Source organism: Opisthocomus hoazin, chromosome 4, assembly GCF_030867145.1.
Source record: "Opisthocomus hoazin isolate bOpiHoa1 chromosome 4, bOpiHoa1.hap1, whole genome shotgun sequence".
NCBI lineage: Eukaryota > Metazoa > Chordata > Aves > Opisthocomiformes > Opisthocomidae > Opisthocomus > Opisthocomus hoazin.
This window is the reverse complement of record NC_134417.1, coordinates 3,739,813-3,766,798: the sequence shown is the minus strand read 5'-3', so window position 1 is coordinate 3,766,798 and position 26,986 is coordinate 3,739,813. Positions and strand designations below refer to the sequence as shown.

The 26,986-nt window shown below is 41.2% G+C and overlaps 3 protein-coding genes across 5 annotated transcripts in view; 2 read left to right on the top strand and 1 right to left on the bottom strand.

Moving 5' to 3' along the window:
* MYO7B (myosin VIIB) overlaps window positions 1–8,181 on the top strand; it is a 47,780-nt gene extending 39,599 nt beyond the window's left edge. Inside the window, exons 40-48 of the mRNA XM_075417605.1 lie at window positions 9–114; window positions 232–345; window positions 1,218–1,305; window positions 2,399–2,505; window positions 2,965–3,150; window positions 3,988–4,104; window positions 4,788–4,871; window positions 5,582–5,701; window positions 6,476–8,181. Of these exons, the coding sequence (XP_075273720.1) occupies window positions 9–114; window positions 232–345; window positions 1,218–1,305; window positions 2,399–2,505; window positions 2,965–3,150; window positions 3,988–4,104; window positions 4,788–4,871; window positions 5,582–5,701; window positions 6,476–6,580 (1,027 nt within the window). The 3' untranslated portion in view covers window positions 6,581–8,181. The remainder of the gene's footprint in view (window positions 1–8; window positions 115–231; window positions 346–1,217; window positions 1,306–2,398; window positions 2,506–2,964; window positions 3,151–3,987; window positions 4,105–4,787; window positions 4,872–5,581; window positions 5,702–6,475) is intronic.
* A 374-nt stretch (window positions 8,182–8,555) lies between these two features.
* LIMS2 (LIM zinc finger domain containing 2) overlaps window positions 8,556–26,986 on the bottom strand; it is a 32,119-nt gene continuing 13,688 nt past the window's right edge. For all 3 annotated transcript variants that reach the window (XM_075417603.1, XM_075417602.1, XM_075417601.1), the window contains 9 exons: window positions 26,190–26,349; window positions 25,294–25,360; window positions 24,872–24,992; window positions 15,572–15,721; window positions 14,549–14,699; window positions 13,333–13,425; window positions 12,407–12,455; window positions 12,145–12,220; window positions 8,556–11,352 (listed from right to left, as the gene is read on the bottom strand). In XM_075417603.1, the coding sequence (XP_075273718.1) occupies window positions 11,205–11,352; window positions 12,145–12,220; window positions 12,407–12,455; window positions 13,333–13,425; window positions 14,549–14,699; window positions 15,572–15,721; window positions 24,872–24,992; window positions 25,294–25,360; window positions 26,190–26,345 (1,011 nt within the window). In that variant the 5' untranslated portion in view covers window positions 26,346–26,349 and the 3' untranslated portion in view covers window positions 8,556–11,204. The remainder of the gene's footprint in view (window positions 11,353–12,144; window positions 12,221–12,406; window positions 12,456–13,332; window positions 13,426–14,548; window positions 14,700–15,571; window positions 15,722–24,871; window positions 24,993–25,293; window positions 25,361–26,189; window positions 26,350–26,986) is intronic.
* GPR17 (G protein-coupled receptor 17) lies at window positions 17,563–24,361 on the top strand. The gene is made up of 2 exons (XM_075417284.1): window positions 17,563–17,893; window positions 21,978–24,361. The coding sequence occupies exon 2, from the start codon at window positions 22,016–22,018 to the stop codon at window positions 23,048–23,050; it is 1,035 nt and encodes a 344-aa protein (XP_075273399.1). The 5' UTR covers window positions 17,563–17,893; window positions 21,978–22,015; the 3' UTR covers window positions 23,051–24,361.

Here is a 26,986-nt window from a genome sequence, read left to right as displayed (position 1 = left end):
TTTTCCAGGAGCGGCTCCAGGAAGTGGGCACCTCATCCTGTGGAGGTCGAGGCCATCTTACAGAACAACACTAAGATCTCACACAAGATTTACTTCCCCAATGAAACAGAACAGGTGAGAACTTACTTGTTTTCCCAGCCATGATGTGTTCATGCAGAAGCACGTTTCAAGACATTCGGTGTTCTCATTTCTTCCTCTCCTCCGTGTAACAAGAGTCTTGTTATCCCATAGACATTTGTCGTGGGAACAAACACCAAAGTCCGGTCTCTATGTCAGAACATCGCCTCCAAATTGCAGCTGAGCTCCTGGGAAGGCTTCAGCCTCTTTGTGAAGATCGCAGACAAGGTAACTCCTCTGGACTATGGCAGGGTAGCCAGACTCCCTCCTCTCTCACTTGTTTACCAGACCACTTCAACAACCATATATGAAGCCAAGCAACAGAGCAGGCCATTACTGCTTCTGTCTTACTGAGGGGATACAACCTAGGCACAAACTTTTAGCACCTGATCATTATTTTGAGTCTCTTGAAGGAGCTTCTGTCACTCTACTGGTACACAGGTGGTACTAAAAGCAGAGAAGACATGGTCTTTCTTGCAGCTGCTGGGATGGTAGCAATGTTGCACACTGCTGGACTCAGCACTTTTCCACTCAGGCTTTGCCCAGGAGATGTGCTGCACATGTACAGTACCCACTAGTATTAGGGAGAGCAGTGGCTGACCAGCACCAGTTGACTGCTCTCTGGTTTCTCAGAAGCTTGCCTTGCCTGAGCTGAAGCTTGGGTTGGCTGCCTTGCTGAGAGGTCCTTCCTCTCTGGAACTGGAATCAAGGCGAAACCAGCACTGAGTCCAAGCACAGGGAATTTCTGATGTGCTGTGTTCCTGAAAAGAGGAACCCGCTATGTGCCAGTATTTTACAAAGAGGAGATGGCTAAGAGTAAGGTAGGCATCTTCAGCTTGACTTCAATAAGCAGGTTGGAAAGAAAAAGCAACAGAAGATGCAATAAAAATCCCCATACAAAATGTAAATCATATGAGCCTTCCTCCTCCTGTTTCGCTACTTCTTTCCCCTTGTCTCTGTCTTTCCTGCCATAATTGTGCTCTCTCACTGTGGACAAGGAAAAAAAATTCAGCCTGACACTTGGGTATGCTGGTACAGGCGCTACTTTTTATGATGTGCTAACCCTTCCTTTCCCCCCTTCATTGCTTGGCCTCTTCCAGGTGATCAGTCAGAATGAAGCAGACTACTTCTTTGACTCACTAAGGCAGGTGACAGACTGGAACAGGAGGAACAAACCAGGGAAAGACGGTAAGGAGCATGACAAGAAGCTGCATGAGATGCTGTGTTCAACTGGGGTAGCAGCACATTTATCCAGTAGGATTTACTCCATCTTGGGAAGTGTGTAGCAGAGCCTTATTATATCATTTTTGTTGGTACATACACAATTACTGCCTGCACCAGCACTAAGATCCAGTGACCCGATGCAGTCAAGCACTGGCTATCAGAAATACCAAAACATCTTTGTGGGGTGATCTCTCAAGAGATTTTAAATTGTACCAAAGATTTTTTGATCTGTTACATCCAAAACCACACAGTGGTTTGCACACAAGTTAGCTTGATCCTCTTTACAGCCCAAGGCTCACACGTTGCCAGATCAGGTACCAGCCAACACATGTAAATAGGTTCTTTACACAGTGCCACTCCCATTCCTTGGGTTGTTAGAAATTTGTTGTCTAGATTATTACCTGGTAATGCCAAAGGGGGAACACGTGTTAGAATAAAACAATGTAACACTAGTGACAACAATTCTTTGCACTTCACCCCCACGTATAACAAACATTTTGAAATCTACATCAAATTTCACATTCATTTATCCTGACCTTTGCTTATTTCAGGACACCTGAGGTTCTGCTTCCTGAAGCACTGTCTACATATCTAAGGCTTTCTAACTTCCCTTTTCTCCCCACAGCTGATGCAGCTGCTAGGAGCTCTGAAAATCACAGCATAAAGATGTGGGTGCACTAAATCACAATCTATTTCTGTAAACAGTCATCAAGGGAATGTACCTGCATTAGAACAACAGAACTCGGGTGTGCCACACATCAGAAGGCAGCTGTCATGAGCACCAAGAAATAACAAACACTGGTATTGCAGGCGTCCTCAACTTCTCCCTCCATCTCTGAAGAGACTGCACCTTAGATCACTGCACGATCAGTGTCCAGGAACTGACAACTAATCACTTTCTTGGTCATCTATAATGTCCTTTTGTACTTTTTTGTTAGTAATTTTGTTTGTTACTATTAAAGCCAGAATTACATTTCTGAGGAAACTCACAAGCCATTTAAAAACTGCCGAAGTCTACAGTGATACAGAGAATACTAACAAGATGTTGTTTCCTCAGGGGTGAATATGTCTGTGGCTTATGAGGTGTACTTCATGAGAAAGCTGTGGCTGAATGTAACTCCTGGGAAGGACCTGAAAGCCGATTCCATTTTTCATTACCACCAGGTAACCAGCTCCCTAAAGCATAAATATAACATCAAGGAATGGGATCAAAGAAATACTCCTGAGAAAGTAATCCCGCTGCAGTATTACCATCTCCCTCACCAAGGCCTGCATTATAGGGCCTCCAGAGGAACGCCTCTGGAGCGCACAGCTCAGCCTCAGGAGCAGATTTGTTTCTCACAGTGTTCACAACTTAGCTACACCGCTTATGTTAGGAGCACAGCTCCCTTACCTAATTGTTCCCTGGAGGTGCTCATCTTCCTCCGTGATTGTATGGAGAATCATAGAATGGTTTGGGTTGGAAAGTACCTTTAAAGATCATCCGGAGAACCTCCAGGAGGAGTCAAAAGTTACTACGATGTCCTTGGACTGTGCCTGGCGAGTCTCACATCCTGACCTCACACATTTAGTCAGTATTTGCTTCAGCCCATTCTGTCTGGATTCAGAGCTGGTCTCTTCCAGGAGTTGCCGAAGTACCTCAGAGGCTACCACAAGTGTTCCAAGGATGAAGCTGTCCAGCTGGCAGGGCTGATTTATAAAGTGCGCTTCAACAATGACCGCACACAGCTGGCAACCATCCCCAAAATCCTGAAGGAGCTGGTGCCAGACAATCTGCTCCGAGCAATCTCAGCAGATGAGTGGAAGAAGGTAAGAACATCAGCTTTCATTAATCAAAGTACTTCCACAGAAGTTTATGAAAGACATTGAGCCATACTACATTTCTGATCTGACAGTCCTTGAAAGCACTACAGAGGGATGCTATTGGGTGTTGCTGTTTTGCCTCTTACGACACAGATTTTGCATCCTCTCTACCAAAGCTCTGAAAGATAGCTAGAGACTTGGACGATTGATTTGAGATGTGCATCTTTCTTTGAGCTATTAATATATTCTCAGTGCCCAGAAGAAGAGTTAGAGATAGGAAAGTGATGGGACTGGGGATTTGAGGATCTTGTAGAGAAACAGAAATTTAAGATGGGCCCTAAATATTTCAGTTTGGCCAGCAAATCAGTCACCTTGCACCATATGCATGCTACTGACAGCAAAAGGCTCTTTTATCCACCACAATGCAAGAAAGTTTCAGCTGGTACTTATCACTTAGTCCACTGAGGAAGACACAGGACACTATTTCCAATACAGAGGGAAACCTCACACTACATGTTTCAGCAGAAATGCGATACATGTCTGTGGGTGTTGAACACTGGCTTTCTGAATTTTGTTTCATCCCATATTGCCTCTCTGCCCTGAAATCCATTCCCTCGGGCTCCTGGACTTCCTTCACCCAACTCACTGGTAAGGAACACTGGGGAGGTTCTGGATTCAGCTTGCCCTGTGGCACAGTAGGCTATTTTCATTTTCAGTCTTCTGTTCCTGTGGGCGAAAGACTGATCTTGGTGATGATCTGATGCTGTCTTTAGTGCTAATGATGGACATTGGAAACCTGCCTGTGCCCAACTCAATAGGCTTTGTATCTTTTTTTCTGAACAGAGCATTACTGCAGCATATAGTAAACATGAAGGAAAAACTGCGGAGGAGGCCAAGATTGCCTTCTTGAAAATGATACACCGGTGGCCAACGTTTGGATCAGCCTTCTTTGAGGTGAAGGTAGGTTTAAAGGCCTGTATGAATGGCTTTGGTAGTACACCAGCACTGGGGGACATGGACTGACTACAATTCCATATTGGTCTAAGTGAGAATATATTATAAAGTTGGCTTCCCATCATCTACTGAAGAAAACTCAGTTCCTTGAAAAGCAGGGAGATGGGTTCTTTATCCATTCTGAACTATGCCTGTTATTTACTGGTGATGTTGTTCCAGTTCTAATACCTAATCTTACAACTATGTAGTTACATAGGTACTTGGTTGTCCTGTTATTGTTCTCCACAACTAAACGCCAAATCTCTGGGGACTCTTCCCGCAGAACAGAACTGCACTGCTCCTCTCATTTTGCAGTGGATATCTCCAGGAATCACTCCCCACTTGCTACCTTTAATTTCCCCTCGCTAGGCTCTTAACTGCTTTGCAACCAACCATTAAGCCTATTTATTATCAGGTAGCCTAGGAAATAATGGACCTCATTGTGCTTTTATGTAGCAGCTGCTCAAGTCATCAATATATGGCCAAAAAAGTCATCCTTAGCAATAGTTACAGAATATTGAAGAGCTTTACATTTCAGTGTTTATTTGGTAAAGAAAACAAGCAGCACTGGATGCTGTTCAGGTCACTATGCACCTGATATGGATCATTTCTTTGTTTTCTACTAATCTTGCTCTGTTACTCATTTATAGCAAACCTCGGAGCCAAATTTCCCAGAGATTGTGCTGATTGCAATCAACAAGCAAGGAGTCTCACTGATACATCAGAAAACAAAGGTAACAGTTGCTTTTCAAGGGTCTGTCTAAGAAAGGATTTAACTGACCGTGTTAATTTAGGGACAGCAACAGGACCTTCTCCCTGAAGGGCAGGAGAGGATAAAGTCCCTCTATTCATTTTCTGTGTGAAATCAAAGACAATATTACTGCCTCAAATCACTTCTTTCCAGTTTCTACACTGGAAACAGTGTAGAGCATCTCTGAAAGAAGAAGTGGTAACACGACGGACCTGGGCAAAGTGATAGCATCAGGCAGATGGATGGACAGTGAACTTAGGAAACCTGCTTCAGAAAAATACTTTGCAAGAAGCCCAAGCAGTCTAAAAGATCAGATCGAATGACTGTTCACCAGCTCTCTAACCCAAACAATCTGGTCTTGCCAAGTTCCCAGGCAGAAGTGTTTATGAATATCACTATTTGCTTTTAATAAGGAAAGAAATATCCAACGAGGTTTAGATTACTGTAAATACAATGGCAGTGTGCCAAGGCAAATATCAATATATAATGAAAAGAAGTCTCATTACAGTGATTAAAAGACTCACCTGCTTGGTGAAAATACAATATACCACTAGTCTGGATGCAAGACCTACCTTGATACACTGTGTTTATAAACGAAGTGAGAAAGAATGCTCTGACTCTACAGGTTTTCTTACATAACAGCCCATTTTCATCTGAGAAATGTTCTATAGTTCAGTTTGTTTCCCCTTGCAGGATATTTTAACAGTCTACCCCTTCAATAAAATCTCCAACTGGAGCAGTGGGAGCACATACTTTCACATGACAATAGGGAACCTGGTACGAGGAAGCCGGCTCTTATGCGAGACATCTCTGGTAAGAAGAGTTTTGTCAACTTATACACAAGAAAATCCTAATTTTTCCTTTACATCCAGAATTGCTACAAAACAATGGTGCCAAAACAGATGTTAAAACCAGTGGATACAAAAAACCACTCACTGCTATGTCAATAAAATTGCAGTTTAGAACTGGTTCAGTGCTATATAATGCCATCTGATGCAAAGACGTAAGCCACAGACACAAGGAAAAACAGTAATTTCCCAACTTCTTCCCATACATCAAAATTCTGTCTATATGAGACATTAAGAAAAGACTGCACTTACCCACAAAACTATGCAAGAGGCTTTTTGTCTTGCATGGTTTCATCCATCTATGCAGTAATGCCATCCTTGGAAGCTTTTCCTCTTTTCAGTGAGCAATACCACTTTTTTAAGAACTGGTTTCAGATTGGCCACAGACCCAGACAAGCATCACTCTATTGATACTTACAGGTAAATTTGTAAAGATAACATAAAAAAAATTTAAGGGCTAAATTCACTCACAGAAAAGCTTGGATTCTTAAGTACAAGGTGTCCATCTATAGAACGAATGACAAGGAGACAGTAGCACTATGCTCTGTAAAGTTTTGTAAATATATCAAGGGAAGAGCAGAGGGAGGAATAGATAATTATCAAAACAGTGACAGCTGTTGGAAGAGGAGATGTCCATGTAGGGAAGAATCCAAGAAGAAGATAAAACAGGGAGGAAATGGTAGTTATTTTTGCTTCTGGAGCTCTTTGAGACACTTAAGACTTTTTTCTTTTCTGACAGGGTTACAAAATGGATGACCTGTTAACATCCTATGTACGCCTGCTAATGAATGCTGTAAACAAGCAAAAGAACCTCCCAGCCCGAGAGCAGAAACAGAACTCGTGACCTGTATCTGTGCCAAACTACCTATAATTTAATCTCCCAGAAGAAATGCCATTTAAAAAATATTAATCTTGATGATCAGTCTTCTGATCACACACTGAATGAACTGTGTTGCTGAAATATTACAAGAGCAGCTCAAGTAAGCATGTGCTTTCAAATAGCTGTAACACTTGTCTGTCTTAGATGTAGTATCAGAATTCCATTCAGGTCTTGGATTTAGAGAGAGTTTAGCTGGATTTTAATGTAATATGGGGGCAGGGAGGGGAGGAACCCTCATATGAGAGGCTCTTCTGATACTCTAAATCTCCACCATTCTTAAAAAGAGATACACATTAATAGTTCTCTTCCTTTCGGAAAGAAAATGTCCCCTTGTTGCGTATGCTCTTAGCAAATGCATAAACTCCTTGAGTCTTTGCAAACCAAGGTAATGTTATTTTTGCCTGCTATTAAGAGTGGAGAAATGCCCTTTATGACTAGGACAGCTGGACACTGTGAAAGGTAAGATGCTAGTTTTCATTCTTTTATCACTAGGTTACATGCTACAAGTTACAGTAGAGTATAACAGCCAGTTACTGCCAGAACACAACCGTCACTCCTGTGTGCTGCTAAATTAGCAGGCTGCACACTGGTTTACCATTGCCTTGGTTAAATTACAGTTTTCTTTCTTCCACATCTTATAATGCACTTGGAAACTAACAACTAGTTTCTACTATGCAGTTTCTCGTAAGCATAAAGCTCTGAAATGAGTCTGGATTTTGGGTCCATTACTTTTACTCAGCTGCTCCTGTTTCAAGTTATAGACGTGCTATTCAGTGCAAATCAGAATCGAAGAACTCAGTCTAACAGACTTCTGTTGAAAAGACTTTTCTGCCCTATAAAAATGTTCTCAGCTTGGAGTTATGCAGACGTTCGTTCATGAGGCAACAGCAATAGCTTTAATTTCTCCTGATCTTTTCTATTTCCTGTTTAGCAGGCACTTTGAGTAGTAAAATTCAATTCAGCACTTAGTCATCTCAGACCATTGTAAACACACAACTTTGGCCCTACAGGAACCAGTGTGCTCAGAGTGTGTAAAGCATGTACACGCTGTGGTGGTAGTAAACCTAATTGCTTACCCCATCAGAGAACAAGTACTCCTTCCTCAACGACGAGCCCTCCCTTGCTCACAGTGAAACACGGACATGTCTTAAAGCATTTACACCAAGTTCCTTGAGACACAATCTGGCAGTGCTGGAAAAGCAGCTCTGCTAGATCTCTCAAATTTGCCAATGTATGCACAATGGTTCTCTTGTTCCCTCAGATGCATGTGTGTGAAATTCAAACGCTAATGGGAGTCTTGTACATGGGTGGCAGGGAAGAGCCCCACTCTTCTTGTGCATCTAAATGAGTGCCACACTTGTCAGAATAGCTGATCCTTTTGCATGCAATTAGATATTCCTGCTGTAATATCCATTGCTGGCAATGGAAATGTTTGAGACTAATGACTTGGAGTTGTTTTGTCATCCTATGTGTGATCTAACTGGCTATAAGTGAGAAGCATTCAATACTTCACCTGTACAAAAAGAAATTTTGCAGCCAAACTGTATTGTTCCTGGTTTTTAAATAAAGACTGCAGAAAATCAACCACAATGTCTTTTTTAAAAAGAAAACTCAATATCCGCTCTAGATCTGTGTAACCTACACCTACCAAACATCCACTACAGCCTGTAAATGATCACAGCATCCCATCTACTCGTCATAAACACAACACAACTTGTACAGCACAGCCTCTAAAAGGGTGATACCCCTTTTCTGCACATCCTCATCAACCAACGCATCACCACAGCAGCAGCACAGATCCAAAACATGAATTCACCATGACAGTGGATCAGATTCGGGCAATCCCCGGGGTTCCTCAGAGTGCGTAATGCTCTCTGGTTTGGCATTGCAAATGTGATTTTTTTTTTTTCTTTTACTGTACAATATACAACTTTTTACATTTGTTTTTTGTGTGAAGATTTAAAATGTATTAGAGTTAACTTTATTACATGAACATTAAAAAAAGTACAGTATTACAACATTTCAATCCACAATCACATAGTTTGGTTAGACAGCACAAGTAACGTGTGATAAAATGGGAGCTCCACACGGTGCACAATCCACACTGCTCATCGAGGTCTGAACCAAGGCAAGTAGCTGCTAATTCCTTTACTCAGTCTATACGATCCTCAGCACTTACTAGTGCTTTACAGACTAGTATAACCGTGTTTATTACATGTTTGCCTGCAATCTATTCCTTCACCACCCAACCACTTTTTAAAAAAGTGTCAGTCACACTATCTAATACAAAACATGCAACATCTAGAAACTCTCTGTAGAGAAGGTTGAAAAATATTTGCCTCCATTGCACAGACTGCTGTAAAAATACAGACCAGGATGCAAACCCTAGAGAGCAGATCAGGTTGCCATAAAGAAATATTGCAAGTGATTAATATACCCTTTGAATACAAACAAGCTTCACTTCCTGTGGTTTCTAAAAGCAAAACCATTTTCAAGTGTACTCAGTGAATATTAGTGATTTTAATTCAGTAAGTATAAATATGAATGTAAACTATAAATGTATATAGTGAGACAACAGCTTTTACTAAGTGTAGACTTCTGAGCCAAGTTCAACCTTGATATAAATCTATATTCTTCAGTGGTATGATACCTAGGATGAATTTGGCCAGCATGTCAATTTACAGCAATGGAAAAAAGCATGCACCTTATTTCTGACTGAAACCTTAACTTTATTTAGAAAAAAAAAAACCACTCACCAAAACTCAACCTATCAACACATGAAGGAGAATTCCATCATATCCTACTTAATTTTTAAAAAGTGGACTCAAAGAAGTAGAGGAAGATGCATTTCTTTAAACTATTTATAGTTATTTCTCCTACTCCTTCAATTCCACTGACCCACAAAAAGTATGTCAGTAATATTCACTATTATAACTCTACACATTGCAGACTATGGGCAGCAGGAGTACAAGAAAAATAATTGTGAAAAATTAATAATTTAATAGATATTAAGAGAACATCACCCTCCACTTATATAGAGATCATGGATTATGATTATTTTTTCCCCACACTAATTTTGGGAAATGCTCTGAAGATCAGGACATAATCCAAATCCTAGAGAACTGAAGAGTTTATCAAAGAGAATGTTATCAACTGTCCACTGAACACTGAAGTTTACTAGGTCTACTGAATTTCTAACAGAAGACAAAGTGGGAACACAAACTAAATCTCTACTTGCAGTACAAAAGTCATTCCATCCACCTCTACATACATGCATTTTCCATTGCTGAACTTGAGAGTGGCCACTGAAAGAATACTACCTACCGCCTGCTAGTTCAATAGGTTTTCCATATTTACCAGTAGCTGTGCGGCCCTGTGTTCCTCCACTGTCTTCCCCGGAGACTGAAGATACACAGCTGCTCAGATTCAGCATTAGACATGGCCTGTGACTAAGATTATAGGAACAGACCCAAATACTTTATGCTGAGAAGAACCTGCTTAACATACTGAACTGCATCTAGATCAGTAGTTCTTGTGTGCTGTGAAAAAAATGCCAGAGAACAGGCTTACAAGACCAGTCCTTGCAGTGGCTACATACTACTGCACCAAAAGACATGCTGCTCTTTGTGCCCTTAATTAAAAGGCCATTTAAAGGCTGGTGACAGAATGGTAACTAGCCACGTGTTCTCCTAAAGCGGTGAGAAAAGCAACTACTATTATTGTAATCTACAGTGCATATTGGTCAGAAGAGGATGGAAGAGTTCCACTGTTAAAATTAGGTCTATCCCCTCATCAGCGTTACAGGGGATGCAGTACACCCCAATTAGAAGTTTATGGTAACTTATGGCAACAACAAGCAAAGCAGTTGAGGGAAACTGAAAAAGCAAAGCCAGCAAGTATCTAAGAGATTGTCTCATATGTGGGATTCTTATCTGCACACAGTTAACCGAGGTTTTCCACCACTGCTGTGGTATCACTGGTGCAGTTTTGTGAGAGCAGCTACAGCAAGCACGGTTCCCAGTAAACCTGTGAACCAGGACTGTACAGCATCCATATATGCTCAACAGGAATCCAGAGAAAGATCAGAACATTTTGCATGTCGCAAAGAGCAACAGCTTTCAGAACATTTGCCTACATATTAGAAAAAATAAAAATGTCTTCACCCAGTCTAAGAAGAGAAATTTTTATACTTAAACTGAAAAAGAGCAAACCACACATTTCTTCCACCCCTACACTCAATCACTGTTTCCAGATTCCTTAATCTATAGAGAAATGGGGAGAGAACTACAGTTCAACTGAGGAAGGAAAGTCTGTGTACAATTCCACAAAGGCAGAATAAGTTATTAGCAAATTAATAACTAGCCTGTAAACTGCTTAAGCAGAAATCATATTCCTTTTTCTGCTAGTGCTAACAGACAATTGCTTGAAAAAAGGGATAGTCAAGATGCAAGCTACATCACCAGAAGCAGGGGAAGATGCTACTTATCTTTGGTTTCACTTGTTCTTAGTAACTGCCTCTGTAATCAACAGCTGCTGTGAGCTGCAGCTTATGACCATACGAGTGCAGTCAGTAGACTGACAGACCTGTTTAAGCAGAGTTTAAATCCAGAGCTTTGGGATGGGCCTTCTTGGATGCCAGCTCTGACAACTTCTTCAGCCGTTTCTTCAGCTCCAGAGGGAATTTCTCATAGCACTTCTTGCATACAGGCTTCATGTCAAACTCCACAAACTTATTCCTTTAACACAAAGAACAGCAGGCTATTAAAGCAGTATTTGCAAACTGTATGCTTCACTAAATCACGTCTCCGTGCATCTACATTGTTGGTGTTCTACTGCATGTCTAAAACAACTTACTTCCTTGTCTGTTCAAGTACAGAGACTGGGTTCTTAGCAGGGAACTAGGGTCTTCAGTATTGCTAGTTAAATAAGGAGTAAGACTTTGCTATATGTTTGTATGTAACAGTCTAGAATAACAATGTTGTTATAGTGTCACTTCAAAGGTCCCCTTTTGATGAATCAGAGCTCCTTCATATACAAGGCCAGTGGGGCGACTCTGGCATAACAGGATAAAGGTTTGAACCTGAGAAAGGAAAAATGTAGGATTGCTTTGTTTTCTGTCCCTCTTCTACATATTTGAGGGAACTAGCATAGTACTTTCTTTCAAAATAATCTACGCAATTGCAAATACTGTCATTGAGTGGAGCATCCAGACTAAAAGAGACATGGAGGCTGTAGGTATTTCAGGACAGGCAGTTACCTGAAGTTTAGAGCCTTCCCTCTATTGCTGAATGAGTTCTCCTTTTACCCAGCCTTCTTACAGAACAGATTAATGAAGGAAAATAAATTAAGACAGGATGCACATCCAAGTTCCCTTTTAGTTCTGAAATCAGTGGAATTTTAAGGACCTGCTCCCACAGAGAAAAGGTACATTGCCCCTCAGAGAAGCACTGGCTCATGGCTCCCCCAAGCCAACACTCTGCCTTCGGGGCAAACGTCTCCTATGTTCCCAAATATAAACACTGACTTACTTCAGTGTAAGCTTGATGTTGCAGGTGGAGCAGGAGAAGCAATTCACACACCAGGCCTTGTTAAGAGCTGATACCACTGCAAAAGCAAAAACACAAAATAAGAGGAAACTGAAGGATTATTTGAATTCGTATTTGTATCCAAATTCAAATGAGGCCAGATGTGAAAAGAAACACTGGTGCCTTGCAACTGTGGGACTGCAACAGCTGCACTAACAAATGGAACAAGGACAGCAACCCAAAACAAGGAGAGAACAAATCTTACCATCTCCCTCTATCACGTGGCTGCAGTTGTAGCAGACATCTCCAAAAAGCTGCACAGCAAAAGAAATAAGAACAGCAACTCATGTTACTGACTGCTCACGCTCCCCAACCACACAGCTGGTGTGAACATTAAATCCTAACAATCAAAGAATTCCCAGACATTGTTGTAGCCCCCAAATATCCCAATTTAAATCTTCTGAATAACTTCTCATACACTTGCCAAATAGTCTATGTTCCTTTGGATCTCATACCACTAAACACTACAAACCCTTTTTTGTTGGTGCCTCACACTCTGCCACTGTTATGCGATCTCAAAGTCCTGTTCACATGGCAATTTGGAGAAAAGAGGATTGGTAGAGTATGATGCTTACTGTAGACAAACATCTCCTGATGCTTAACTATAAACATCAAAATGAAACCTAGAGCTACTTTCAAAGCAGTAACACTCATCTCTTATGAAAGACTAATTTATCTGACAGAAGAAAATACTGAACTCATAGCTGTTCACTAGAGCCATACAGAAAAAATAGGCTTTGATTGGCTTTTGAAACATACTTTTCTTATGCTTTAGATGGCACAACATTTATCTTACACCCATGGAAGCAAGTAATTATCAAAGTCCACACAAATAGTTTTGGAGTAGAATTACAGAGATTTTAATCACAATCCACGTTAAGTGGTTTTTTTTCTGTCAATGGCACAAAGAACAATCAATATCCCCAAGACATTTCCATTCTGTTCTCAGTATCACTTTTCATACCTACCAAGAAAAACTGTTTTTTCTGTCAAATCTCACTAATTTCATAATACTGCATTGCCTCTACAAATTCAGATTACACAAAATCTGCATAGGTTTGCATATATAAAATGCAAAAAAAGTATTTGCCAGTCAGAGCAAGTACCTATAGTATAGATGGCAAAACTCACCTGGTTGTAGTGAGTTTCACAATAAGCCAGTCCTTTTTTCTCATAGTGTCGGTGCCCCAAGAATGGCTTCTCGCATTTGGCACAAACAAAATGCTGTAAAACAAAAAAACGACATTCAGCAGCAGGCAAAGCGACTTTTCCATCACCAGAGAAAAACTTCAATGGCTACAAATCATGGCTCAATATGGGACACTTAATCACAGAATCATAGGATGGTTTGGGTTGGAAGGGACCTTATAAACCACCTGGTTCCAACCCCCCTGCCATGGGCAGGGACCCCTTCCCAGGGTGCTCACAGCCCCATCCAACCTGGCCTTGAACACTGCCAGCTAGGGGGCAGCCACAGCTTCTCTGGACAACCTGGGCCAGTGCATCACTACCCTCAGAGTAAAGAATTTCCTCCTTTATATCTCATCTAAATCTATCCTCTTTCAGTTTAAAATTGTGGCCCCTTGATGCTTTAATGAAACTCAGACAGAAAAATCTTTACGGAAGTAAAAGAAAAAAGGAAATATTAATTCTACTATAGAATCATATTTAAAGATAGGTAGAAGACCTGCTGGCAGGGCAATCATCTTGTGTCTATACTGATAGGCTTGCAGACTATTATCTTGCTTGTTTCAGAAAAGAAACAGGAACATAAAACATGGTATGAATCCACCCCAGATGATAATCATCATCATCTCTTTCAGTTCAAGCCCTAGGAGGCTTAAATCACTAAAAACATAAATAGCTAAAAATCTTCAGAGCAAGCTGTGACGACTCCACTGAAAGTTGTAGAAACAATGATCTGAAAAGGCTTAAAACGCAATAATTGCACTGTCTCTGCCTACGTTACAAATTCTAACACTGTTATCAACCTGTTAACTGGGGTTGGAGAAGATGTATCTAAGCACATCATAGTAAATACATAAATTTATTAGTTAGTAAATGCTGTTCAGTGAACCATATTCTGCAAGAATCTTTACAATGCAACTCAGGCATTTTAAAATTAATGTTATTACTGTTGTGAAAGCATAGCTTTCTCAGGCAACTCTGATGACCCTGCTATACTCATTCACTCACATAAGGTGAAGACAATCTGAAACATTAGCAATTGTTTTTTTTCCCTGAACTAATATATTACAGATCACATAAATGTCTACAGCTTCCAACTAGCACTAGTCCTCTTTCTAAATGGCTCCTGAAGGAAGTTCCAGATTCAGAGAGGCCTCACCTCAACATGCCACTGTTTTCCCAGAGCATTGACCACTCGTCCCTCAATGGGCCTGCGGCAGGCTCCGCAGATGGGGATTCCCATCTTGTCGTGGCAGGGCAGGCAGTACAGTTCTCCCTTCAGTTCCCGGGCCTCAGCAGTCAGCTCCTTCCTGAAAACACAAACATATCTCTGAATTAAGAGCATCAAATAAAGCTCTTTAATGCCCAAGATGAAGTTTTGGAAGATTAAACTTGAAAGTTAACATACTTTGGCAACATTCATGCTACAAGTGCAGAGTCATTACATTAAGCCAGTGAAATACAGTTATCATCAACTCACTTCTCTAAGATTGCTTTCTCAGTTTGCCAGACAAGAGGACACCTGTAGAATGTCATGGCTTTGGCTAGATACTCTGGCAGAAATAGGAGATGGGCTTACATGGAACAATGCAGTGTCATGCACAGACTCAAGCTATCTTTGAATGGGATAGCTCAGGTGCAAGGACCATCCTAGTAGTGCCCAACACTGAGCCATTTACTTTATTCTTCAGCGCTGTTACCCATTCTAGGGCAGTACTGTGCTCCAATTACGCCGCCTTCATGGTAAGTAATTCAGGTCAGACAGGCATCAGCATGGTAATGGACCATGCCAGAAGACTGACAAAACTCATCAAGTCATCTTTTTTTCCCAGCCAGGAATGCAAACTGAAACTATTTCGAATAGCCTGGTAACAGCTATCTTTGGACAACACTATTATTGTAATCTGCACACAGCCTTTGAGGTAAGTTCACACCAAGGAACTGGTTTCATTTTCAGTATAAAATAGGGTCAATTCAAGTTTAGAGTAAAAGAACACTGAAAGGCAAAATAAAACTAAAGTTCCTGTAGGCTTTCCAAATTTCGTGTGATTTCTCCTCACATAATTTCTGTTTGTTCAACAATGTGAAGACAGCATAGCTTAGGCCTGGGAAAGAACTGCACCGCTGACTGTACTGTTTGTGTCTCTCCTTTGTCGCCAGAGTTTAGAATAGGAGAACATACCCACAGTGGGTGCAGTTGAAGTGATCTGGATGGTAGGAATCATTCCTGAACATCAGAGGCTGCTCATCAATGATCAGATGGCACTTCTGACAGATGTACTTGCCCAGACCCTTAGCTTTTTCACGGTTATGGCATGGCCTGCACAGATGCCTGGTTGGACAAAGGAAAGAAAGGAAAACATTAAGAAATTCTTTCTCCTAAAACAACGTACATTGCATGCTGTATGATGTACTTTATGTAACAGAAGAAGTGTCTTCCAAGCTCAGACTAAATATCATTTAGTTTAGCACCCTGTCTTTCACATCAGTTGCACAGAAAAGAGTACGTGGACAGAACAGTCACAGAGTTGTACTTCCTTAGAATGCTGCTCCAGCATTCACTGCTTTTATATGCCATCAGTGATATCACCCTGTCCTTCTTCTAGGCATACTTTCCAGTCCTTCTAGATCCTTTTTCAGAGGTGGGCAAGGAAAGGTGGCAACACCCTCTCTCTGTTAAAACCATGGGAACCAGCCATAACAGAGGCATTACAGCACTGGTGGCAGGGGGCAGGGAGAGAGAATAAAAATGATTAAACCAAAGCACATTGCTCAAATGCCTTTACCATGGCTGGATTCCTTAGTCTTCAATAGCTGGGACAAACAAGAGACCACTGAACCCTAGCTCTTCTGCCTACAAATTCCTTTTAGTCATAAGTTAAAGAAAATCACGAACTATGCAATTTTATGTGGTAAATATAACTGTGCTCCTATCACATAGAATCACGGACTGTCTCAAGTTGGAAGGGACCCATAAGGATCATCGAGTCCAACTCCCTGTTCCTCGCAGCACTACCTAAAACTAAACCACATGACTTGTTCTAGAACTTATTACATTTCTAAACAGGCAGGTAAGCCAAACTTCTGGTAGAAAAGCTTAGGCAAAGGCATAGAAAACTTCTGTAAAGGACGATGGAATCTACACATTTTATGCCAATATTTAGGAGCTCTGAGGAGCAGCTGTTCAGTTTCCTTGCCTATTACCTACCCCTACAGCTGCAATGCTGCAGGCTGGGAAGAACTTAGGATAAAACGAAAACGATAGAGGAATGACTTCTCTAGGTTTCTGTTGCAAAACAGGCTGCTTAATTCATTTCATTCTATCGGTATGTGAAACACTCGCTGAGATTTAGAGGTCATTCTCAAAGTCACCAGACAAAAGGAAAAGTTCAAATGGAAAGGATAGATTTATGGCTGAAGTAGCGGGTTCTTTGCAAGGGCCCTCCCAACACTCTGGTGTGATGAATCACTCACCCTTAGGTCTGTAAAATGGGGATAAGAGCACAACACTGATGTTGTTATGAGACCTCAAACATTTATGACCCCCAGTTGGCAGGCGCCTGTCTAAGTGGTAAGTATCATTATTATTCTCTCCAAATCTGAGTCCTCCTGTCAGCAAGTGTCTCTCTCCACAGCTGGAACTACTGTCTGCCCAGACGGAGTCCAGAAAAACCAGACAGCACCCCATTATAAGGAAACATGCAGCTGTGCTCATCTCAGCATAAAGGCATCAATTTTATTCGGCACTGTCAAATGCAGAGTAATTATACGGGGCAGGACACAGGGACCCTGAAGCAAGTGTCCTGAAAGAGACCCCTCTCATTCAGCTGAATAAGATGCCTTCAGCCATTTGCACTGATAAACCATTATCAATCCCTCCCCACTCACAAACCCTCTCTGCCATCCCATAGACCCTCCTCTATTGCAAGCAAAGGGAAGTGTTGGACAGGCTAAGCTGTTACCATAGCAGCCGCCCCTCTCCCTCTCCCCCTCCCCACTCCCACCACTATGGAATTATCCCATTCTGAAATGTCCTGTTGTGTCTATTAATACCAGACTTCCCCCAAACAATGCTTCTCTCCACCCTCCTAAAATAATCAGGGGACTCCAAGCAGTCTGTGTTCAGGGCTGGGAGTTCAGTAGCAGCCTTTAGTATGCACCATGAACGCTGGAATACTCACACAGTATATTCATATCTATAACAGCAGCAGCAACCCCAGTGCCAAGAGCTCAGCTGGGATGAAGACTGCTCTTCAGTGCTGGGGTGTCCTCTCCCCAGGTCTGTTGTGTGACTGAGCTGATAATGCACTATCAGAGCTACAAGGACACTATATAGAGGGGCTCCCCTCTCCACCCTCAGCAACTCTGCAACTGTGTGCTCGTTTTGGATCATCTTCTTGTTTTCAACGTTGCTGCTGCTGTTTGGCTTGCTGTCATCAGGACTTCCTTGAGATTTTCCCCAAAAGGACCCTACACTCCACCCATAGGACTGCACTGTAAAGAGGTAAGAGACAAACTTCTGTTAGAAGAATAATCAAGGAGCTTTCCTAATAGCACTTGTTTTAGCTGCTGTCAGTGAGGTGGAAAGACACACACACAGAGGCAGATGAATATAATGGACATGTTTGAAACTAAGAACAGGCAGCAGTTATTGCACTTCAAAGAATAATTTCCTCACTCTTCTTTACATCACTCCAAAACATAAAAGTTCTCAAACTTCTGTACCTAATGTACATCCATTTGCGCCAGGAAAACGGACAGTTGTATGGTATGTCCAGTGCTCTCTGACACTGCTTTGATGCTGACAAGAAATAAGCATTTCAGCTGAAGGGTGGGAGGCTCAGCAGGGAGTGGTGATTTTTCAGGAAAGTAATTTCAGTCAGAAGTGAACTATTTCTAAAGAAGAGTACTTTTCAGTGAAAGATAGGAGACACTCCCATTTGACAAGACACTACAACCATAATCATAAAACCCCACAAACGGGCATAATCCCAAAACAGAAACTGCTCTAGCTGAGAGCAAGAACAGGAATTTCTGATATTCACTACAAACCCTAACATAAAGTTCAAATTTATCTGCAGTGGGCATTATAATAAAAGCTCCAAACTAGCCAGGTAACTAAGGATGAGCTAAATATTTCTGCTTAATAGTTGTTTCATTAACGATAGATAGACCATCTGCTGAAAGACTAATCCGGTTGCACCTTCACTGACAGCCTTATGCATTGTTATCTTGCTTGCTTCTGAGCAGAAGAGAAACAGGGCATAAAATATGGTCAGTGTGCATGCATTTCAAATGAGCGGTGACATCCCAGTTACAGCCCAGCCCTGGGAGGCCTGGGATAATGGCTCATTCCAGAATAGTGCTCTGTTTAGGAATACGTAAATCACCACATATTCACACAACACCAAGAGTGCAAACCAAGCAGAAATTATGGGACAATGAGCCAGACTCCTAAAGGAGTTTTTTGTCTGTGGAGTCAAAGCCTCTTGCACCATATAGCTTAGTACAAACTACACATTGTAGGTCATTTGGGAAGGTTTCTAGTTTGCTCTTAGCATTCATACAGACCAGTACAAAAAGTTTTCTAGGACTGTGAGTGCTTTTTTGTAAGCTAAACAAACCAAAAAGAAAGAAAGAAAAAAATTAAACACATTTATTCTAAATTGCTAGGAAAATAGAAGCAAAATAGAAGTGGAACTGTAAATGACAGCAAAAGGGTTTCCACACTGTCTACAGAACACAGTGTCAAAGAACTACTACTTTTGTAAAGTTGTAGCATTTGGTTGAAAAAATATAAATTCTAAAAATAAGCTCAACAATTAATTCTAGTGACATGTCAGCTTTTTTTCCTAACTTACTCAAGTGCTACACCACAATTTTCATGTCAACAAACAGAATGGTAAAAAAAACCCACCTAAAATTCCCTTCTAATTTAAAACTTAAGAAAAATTAGAAAAAGGCCTACTTCCCTTTTCTATGGTTTCTGACCATGCAATGAAAAATACCTCCCTTCACCTTGCTCCAAAAAGTAAATTAGGTTAACAGTAGCTCTCCTACGAAGGCACTCATTTAAAAAGACTGAATCTACTTCAATTTTATCATTAGTTCTAAGCCTCTCCCTTCCTGACACTGACATACTGGGCTTCTCAACAGCTCTGACATTCTCCTTTCTACTCCACCCCACAGTGTTTTGCAGTGAAAGCATGTCCAGATAGAAGTCAAAAGCAGACTCAACGCTGCCATCAGTCATGACAAAACCGTCAACTTTTGAGTCTTGGCTATTCCAAGTCTGGCACTGACACTCAGCTGAACCAGAACCCCAAAGATCCTTCTTAGGAAATCAGCTCAAACAGAATCAGTCCAATCTATCATGCTGCTAAACCCCTAGTATTTAGCTTGTAAACTGCTTTGCTTCCTGAACTGATTTAAATCATTAAGACAAGAGACATCCCTGTCTGTTCCATCAGACAACCCTTGCTTCTGCTTTTTCAGCTAGTCGAAGCCAGCATTTACTGCTTTCTCAGTGGTGTCACAACCATGTATAGAGTAACTCTTAGCCATCAGACCACCCAATCACCGGCAGGTGTGTACACAAAGATCACCTGATTACATTTTTCACAGATGAAAAGCATATTTAAACAAAGTGCCTGACACAAAAAAAAAAAGGTACCTAGCCAGAACATCAAGTGATAGGTACCACTGTAAATGGTGTAAATTAACAGCCGGTAAAAAAGCATGGTCTCCTCACACTTCTCCTTTGGTATGCAACAGAAAAACACATATTTAAACTAATTCCATCCAGGGAGGACAAGCACTTGAGCATTCAACATTACTACCACATACAAACTTCAAAATCTTGATTTCAAGAATACTTGCAAAAACTCACATGGAAACCTCCAACAGGGAATTTGCCTTTTGTACATGAAAGCAAGATTTCACACGTATTTTTATAGATAAAGCGCCCCCTGGAAAAAAGGGCTGTACAATCTTCCTTGCACACGCACTTCTAGTAATTCCAAGACAATAATTTGTTGCCATCTCTAGGACTACGAAGAAGCATGCAGTTGGCAGTAGGCAGTGAGTACCTACACACTCAAACTTCGAGTGTTTTTTGTGCCATAAACATGCAGGGTATCCAGGCAATGCATGGAGTGAGAAGGCCCCTCTGTGGCTACATGAAGAAATTTCAGTTTCTGAATTTCATTCCGTCTCCATTCTGTTGACTCGTCTCTTCAACTGTGAACTAAACAGAAGTGGTCCAGCATATTAATCTCTAGCTATTATAGTTTTCTGTCCACCGGAAAGTGACAGCAGCCAAACAGAAGACGTTAATTACCTTGGAATTCTGTTTACATTTTCCAATATATTGGTCTGTTCTTAATCCCATTTCAGTTTCTCGATTAGCCACCAGTATTTTTAGACATCTGAATAAGCAGTTCTGTTGGGAAGCTGGATGCATTGCATCACGCTTGGATCAACTGTCTAATGATGTAAGATTTCAGCATATAGCATAGATTCTGCCCAAGACTAAAAGTTTCATCTAACAATGCCAGCAACCACCTTAAAATTTTAGTCTCAGTAGAGGAAAATGGATGCAGGAATCCAAGAAACAGAGACAATGCTGGAAACTCAGACTCCCCGTGTTTCCCTACCACCTGTACCCACAGATGAGAAATGTATGAAAAGCCATGGGTAGGTGCCCAGAACATCTTGCTGCTTTTTGTTGATGCTGCTCAGGACCCTGCAGAAAACAGAGAGACCGGCAAAGCTAAACTCAGTTTTACTAAGCTGCTACTTGGAAAAGGTCCTGGATAAGCTAGAGTGAAGCTCAGGCTTTTGAGGGAGGAAGAGAGTTATGCCTGGAGAAGAAAGCTGCAGGAAAGATGACACTTTGACAAGTAACCAACAGCATGGGCACTACTAATAATCTTTTCTGAGTCAGTTCAGTGCTTTTTGCTGTTCAAATGAGATGCTGCTACCCATCTGAGAAGTTTCCTCCTATACTGGAACTAGATGCCTTTGCCTTAAACTCAGGACTTTAGACTAAAGTAATTCTCAAAGATTTTCAGGAACCCTGCAGTTTTTTTAATAACAGCAATACCTGATGGGTCGTCCACCTCTTTGAGGAACAAGACAGATATTCTAAGCTAGGTCACTTTACAACAGATACCTATGCTCAGAAAAGCTGACTCATTGGAGGCTCTTCAGTCCCGAATCAGGCTTTCAAATTAAACATAGCAAATAACTTTCTAGCTAGACATACACAACCCACTTCCACTCTTCCATTAACATTTCACTGCTCTTATTCAACTGATCTCAGCACAGGTTGGAGACAGGCTGATTATCAGCTAGCTAGCTCTTTATAGTGGTTCCTTCAACAGAATTTATCGTCTGGAAAATCCAGCTGAGCAGGAGGTATTCAGAATTGTAATTTTAGGGTTTAAACTCAGACTGACCTGTCGTATTAAATACCAATATTAGCAAACAGGAGACTTCACTGATTTCCATGAGTGGCTTTTGGGTGGGTTGGTTTGTTTCTTCACAAAACCAGGCTCTTTTGTAATATACTATCTCAATTATTTCAGTTTTTTTCAGGTTTTTTTCTTCAAAACTGTGGTGAAAAATGAATGGCCCAGCTGATCCCTCAAACCCACTCTTCAATTGCTCAAACCCATCAAATTTCTCTTTGGAAACTTCAGAGCGATGTGGCAAAGAGACACACCTCGAGAACATCCTTTTTGCCACTTTCTACTTCCTGGACTTCATCCTGGCAGTTGTTGGTAATGCCCTGGCTCTTTGGCTCTTCATCCGGGACCAAAAGTCAGGCACACCTGCCAACATTTTCCTGATGCACCTTGCTGTGGCTGACCTGTCCTTTGTGCTGGTACTTCCCACCCGGCTGGTGTACCATTTTTCTGGTAATCACTGGCCATTTGGTGAGATTCCATGCAGACTCACTGGCTTCCTTTTTTACCTTAACATGTATGCCAGCATCTACTTCCTCATGTGTATCAGCGTGGACCGTTTCCTAGCCATTGTGCACCCTGTAAAGTCCATCAAGCTCCGCAGGTCCCTTTATGCCCATTTGGCTTGTGCCTTCCTATGGGTTATTGTTGGGGTTGCGATGGCACCTCTGCTGCTCAGTGTGCAGACAGTCGAGATGAACAACACAACCATCTGCCTGCAGCTCTACAGAGAAAAGGCATCACGTCATGCTCTTGTGTCCTTAGCAGTGGCATTCACCTTCCCATTTGTTACTACTGTGACTTGTTACTTATTAATCATCCAGAGCCTGAAGAGTGGGAACAGAATTGAGAAACACCTGAAGGAAAAAGCTATCAAAATGATCATCATGGTCCTGATGATCTTTCTGGTTTGCTTTGTACCTTATCATGTCAATCGCTACATTTATATTCTCCATTACAATGGAACCCAAACGTCCTGTGAAACACAGCGTATTCTAGCTCTCAGTAACCGCATCACTTCCTGCCTCACGAGTCTAAACGGTGCCTTTGACCCAGTCATGTATTTCTTTGTGGCTGAGAAATTCCGTGAGGCTTTGTGCAATCTCTTTTGTGTTAAGAAGACTGTAATGTTGCCTCAAACGTACGAGGGTAAGACAAATGAAAGCTCATTAAGTGCTAAATCGGAACTGTGAACATGACTTTTGTCACTACTTCAACTGAAGAACACTCTATTCCACCAAAATCAGCTGAGAGCGCAAATATGCAGCGAGACAACCCACCCAGAGTCAAACTCATCCTGAGAAGAGAAGTTCTGTTGTTTTTACGGGACTGCAACTAGCAAGAACCCCTCTGACAACAGAGATCACACGTTCTTGTCTTACTGAAACTGCAAACAGAAGTACAGTTCTACTGATTTCCAAGATGTGAAACTGAGGGCTGAACACTTAGGAATAGGGAAGGGAGCAAAGATGCTATCAAACGGACTTTTTTTTTTTTTTAAAAAAAAAAAAAAAAAAGAAAACAATTCCCAAAGCATTCAGCAACAACTCTTCCTCTGCGCAATGCATACAGCCTCCTTTAAAATTTTATATTGTGCCAGCAGTAGAGACCCACTCCTGAGACAGACCTGCCTGATGAAAAGACAGCATGCTTGCACATCTTGAGCAAGTCTCAAATTTCAAAACATTTACACATAGTAGACAGAAAATTGGTATTAAATGGTGGCAAAAAAAAAAAAAAAAAAGACAAAAATGCTGCAAAGCACCCAACTTGGACAGAAATTAAGATAGGACTTAAAATTTTTTAGTTCTTCCCAGCATTCAGAGCTGAAGATGAGCACTAAACTTCATACTACCTTTTCTATCTGCCCACTGCCATTGTCTCTAAGCTGCACATGGAGGTTGGACAACATTTACCACACTGTCTCTTTTACGTAGTTCCCTGCAAATAGTCAGAACCCAAGGATTTCCAGTAACACTTAGGAGAAGACTGCTTCTATGCTATGGAGATAAATATTATAGGAAATGACATGACAGGTGAATTGTATTTTTTATGTACAGATACATATCCTTTTCTATGCTTTTGGGAATGGGCCTTTACCTTTTTAGATTTGGTCCACAAATTATGAAGTGAAACATACTTTATCTTGCTTGAACTGCTTTAGTCCTGACTGCTTTCCCAAAACACCCTAGATGCTATCATAAAAGCCCATTCTAACAAGCTTAGGTATCAAAGGAAAATCAATTATGCCCAGCTCCAAAAACTAAGGCACACAAGTTGCATGCAGGATGGAAGAGGGAGCTGAGAGGACTCCCTGCTGGACAGGGTACAAGTATACTACCTTTCCTTCCCTTCTTCACCACTCGGTGAAAATATAAGCTCTATGAAACTACAAGGCTTTGCTCAAGACATACGAAAGCCTGAAATTCACCACGAATTGTGCAACACTGTCTGCTAACCACTGGATTTTTTTATTTTCTTATCATAGTATGCTTTTGTAAAAGTTCCCGTTTATGTTTTTATTTCTTACTTCTTAATTAAATGCATTAATCACCCTTTAGGACTCATTTTTATATTTCTGTATACAAAATGAATGATTTCCAAAGACCAGGGGAATCACATGCTGAACAAGCTTTCCTGTAACCCTCCCGTTATTCTCTTGGCCTTTTACTATATCTTCACTTCCTGCGCAGCAGCTTACTTGGTAAATACCCTCCCAGGATCACGTAACCCCTTTTTCTCACTTGCTATTCAGACTTTTGCCTGAAATCCCTTTCCTTTGCAGCACCCATCCACCAGTTACTAAAATTTGAGTTTCTGCTTTCTACATGTTTCATCAGATGAAGAACACTGTTCTTCATTCCATTTCCCATCTCCTAACAGGCTATTCCTTAAAGCTTCTGTACCTTTTCAAGCTTTACCTTGCATTGTACAACCAAGTGACCACTCTCAACATCTCACTATTGTATCAGTGACAAATTGATAAAACTTTCAGAGCTCCTGCTCTATCTTACCTGCCAGCATTCTTCACAAAACCCAGGTCAGCAAGTGCCACATCGCAGAGCTCACAGCGGAAACACTCAGGGTGCCAGTTATTGTTCATTGCCTTGATAACACGCCCAATAATGAACTCACCTGCAAAAGGAAAGCAACACCTTGAGAGGCATGCAGAAAACCATCTCATCAAAAGTCTATCACCCTTCATAATCCTGCCACTTTAATTCCACAAGAATTCTAACTGTCTAACTTGGAAAAAAACCTAATTCTTCCTACAGCCAGGATACCCCAAATCACTGCCGGTATCATGCCTTGTTTCCCTCCTGAACAATCCCAGCCCATCCCAGACAATCCCAGTGCAGGATGTCACTGCAATGGTGGGACGTCTGCACAGCCCTGTAACTGTTACCCCACAGTGCTGACATGCACCATGTCTTACCACATTCCCCGCAGCAAGGAGCAAACAGCATCTGAAAGTCATGCTCACAGTACTTCCGACCTTCAAACTGCGAACAAAACAACAGAGGGTGAGTCCTCGTGAAAAACTCGGCTACTCTTACATTTGTATAGTTCAGCATGATTTTCCATGGAAATGACTAATTAGTCAAGGTCAGTCAAGGTTTCCAGTTCTAGCTTCATCTCACCTGCTTTCAAACTCCTAAGGATTTTTCTTAAAGAAATATCAAGATATGGCTTCAGCCTTACGGTAAACTTGCATAACAACAGTTAAATCAACAGCAATGCTGCTACAAGATAGCAAAATTCCTGAAGCGTCCCAAAGCCCTTTTTCTATACTTGGCTTTAATTTCTTTTTGCCTTTAATTTTTTTTACTCATTTAATTCAGAACTACTTCTCCTACACGAGATTAAAACTCACAGTAAATTAAGAACGCAGCACATTTAAAGTAATGTGTTATTCAAAATATGTGCTCACACATATTCTGTAAAAATATTTTAACCTCACTTTTAAATGGGTTCAATTTCAGTTGCCCAATTGGAAAAGTTTGGTACAAAATATCTAAACGTAAACATAAAAATTCACTTATGACTAATGAAATATTATAAAACATTTTCTGTTATCTTTTTGAAATGCCGTTTACCCAAAGAGCAAGCACATAGTTTTTGTTGTTATGGATGTACAGGAAGGAGTATGTGAGAGAAAAAAAAAGAAAATAAGTTGGAAGCCCCTCAAAAAAACCAGCAATAAAGGTTTAGGGCTAAGAAATTAAACATGCAAGAAAGATGAAAATACGTGTTTCTGCCAGAATTTTCATCTAATTCCTTGCCTTTTAATGGAGGTATTTCTCTCCTCTTACACACAGTATGAGACCTCACCTCATAAAAAAGTCCGTCTGGGAACTGACGAAAACACTGAGCACAGACAAAGCAATTTTCATGATAGAGCTCCCCATTGCTGTTCACAATCCTCTCTGCAGGATCAAATCGAGTCTGGCAGCGTTCACATACTGCATTTGCAAGAGCATCAGACATATTACTAGAATAAGACAAGAGTTAGAATGTGAGCAACATCACAGCCAATTACACAAGTATTTTCATATCACCCAAGTTTCCCCAGCATCTATGAACACAACATTTCCATTGCTTTAAACTCCCTTTCACAAAAAAAAAAAGGTCCAGTGAGCCAATTCAGCACTGACATCAGCTGGAAATAACACTCTTCAACTCACATGTGGCAGAATGAGCTCATGTAGCAGACCTACCTATCGGACACTTGTGGCTGCTTCACCAGACTTTCATCCCATTCTGTCACCCTGCTAATAGCTCATACCAAATATCCACAATTTTAAATAAACCAGTAGTTCGGAAAGCAGCATACACAATGATCCCGACTTCCTGGGACTTCTGGAGTCAGGATGTGCACCTCCGAGGATTTTCTGACATGTAATTAGCACTGATATCCCACTGCAGTCTCCCCTTCACTGTAGGAACTAACAGGGCATTGCTCCCTCTGCCCAGCAGCTTATGTGCACAGGATTCATTGGAAAATAATTACATACAATGCCTCTGTCTTCCTGACAAATTAATTGAAACTGTCACAGGGTTAAAAAGGTATGGGAAGAGAGAAGTCTCCCCAGCTGGCTTGGCAAGTACATCGGCTTCATTTCCTCAGA

What these genes read in the sequence shown, in the direction of transcription:
- GPR17 (XM_075417284.1), top strand. Translation starts at nt 22,016, where the DNA reads ATGAATGGCCCAGCTGATCCCTCAAACCCACTCTTCAATTGCTCAAAC.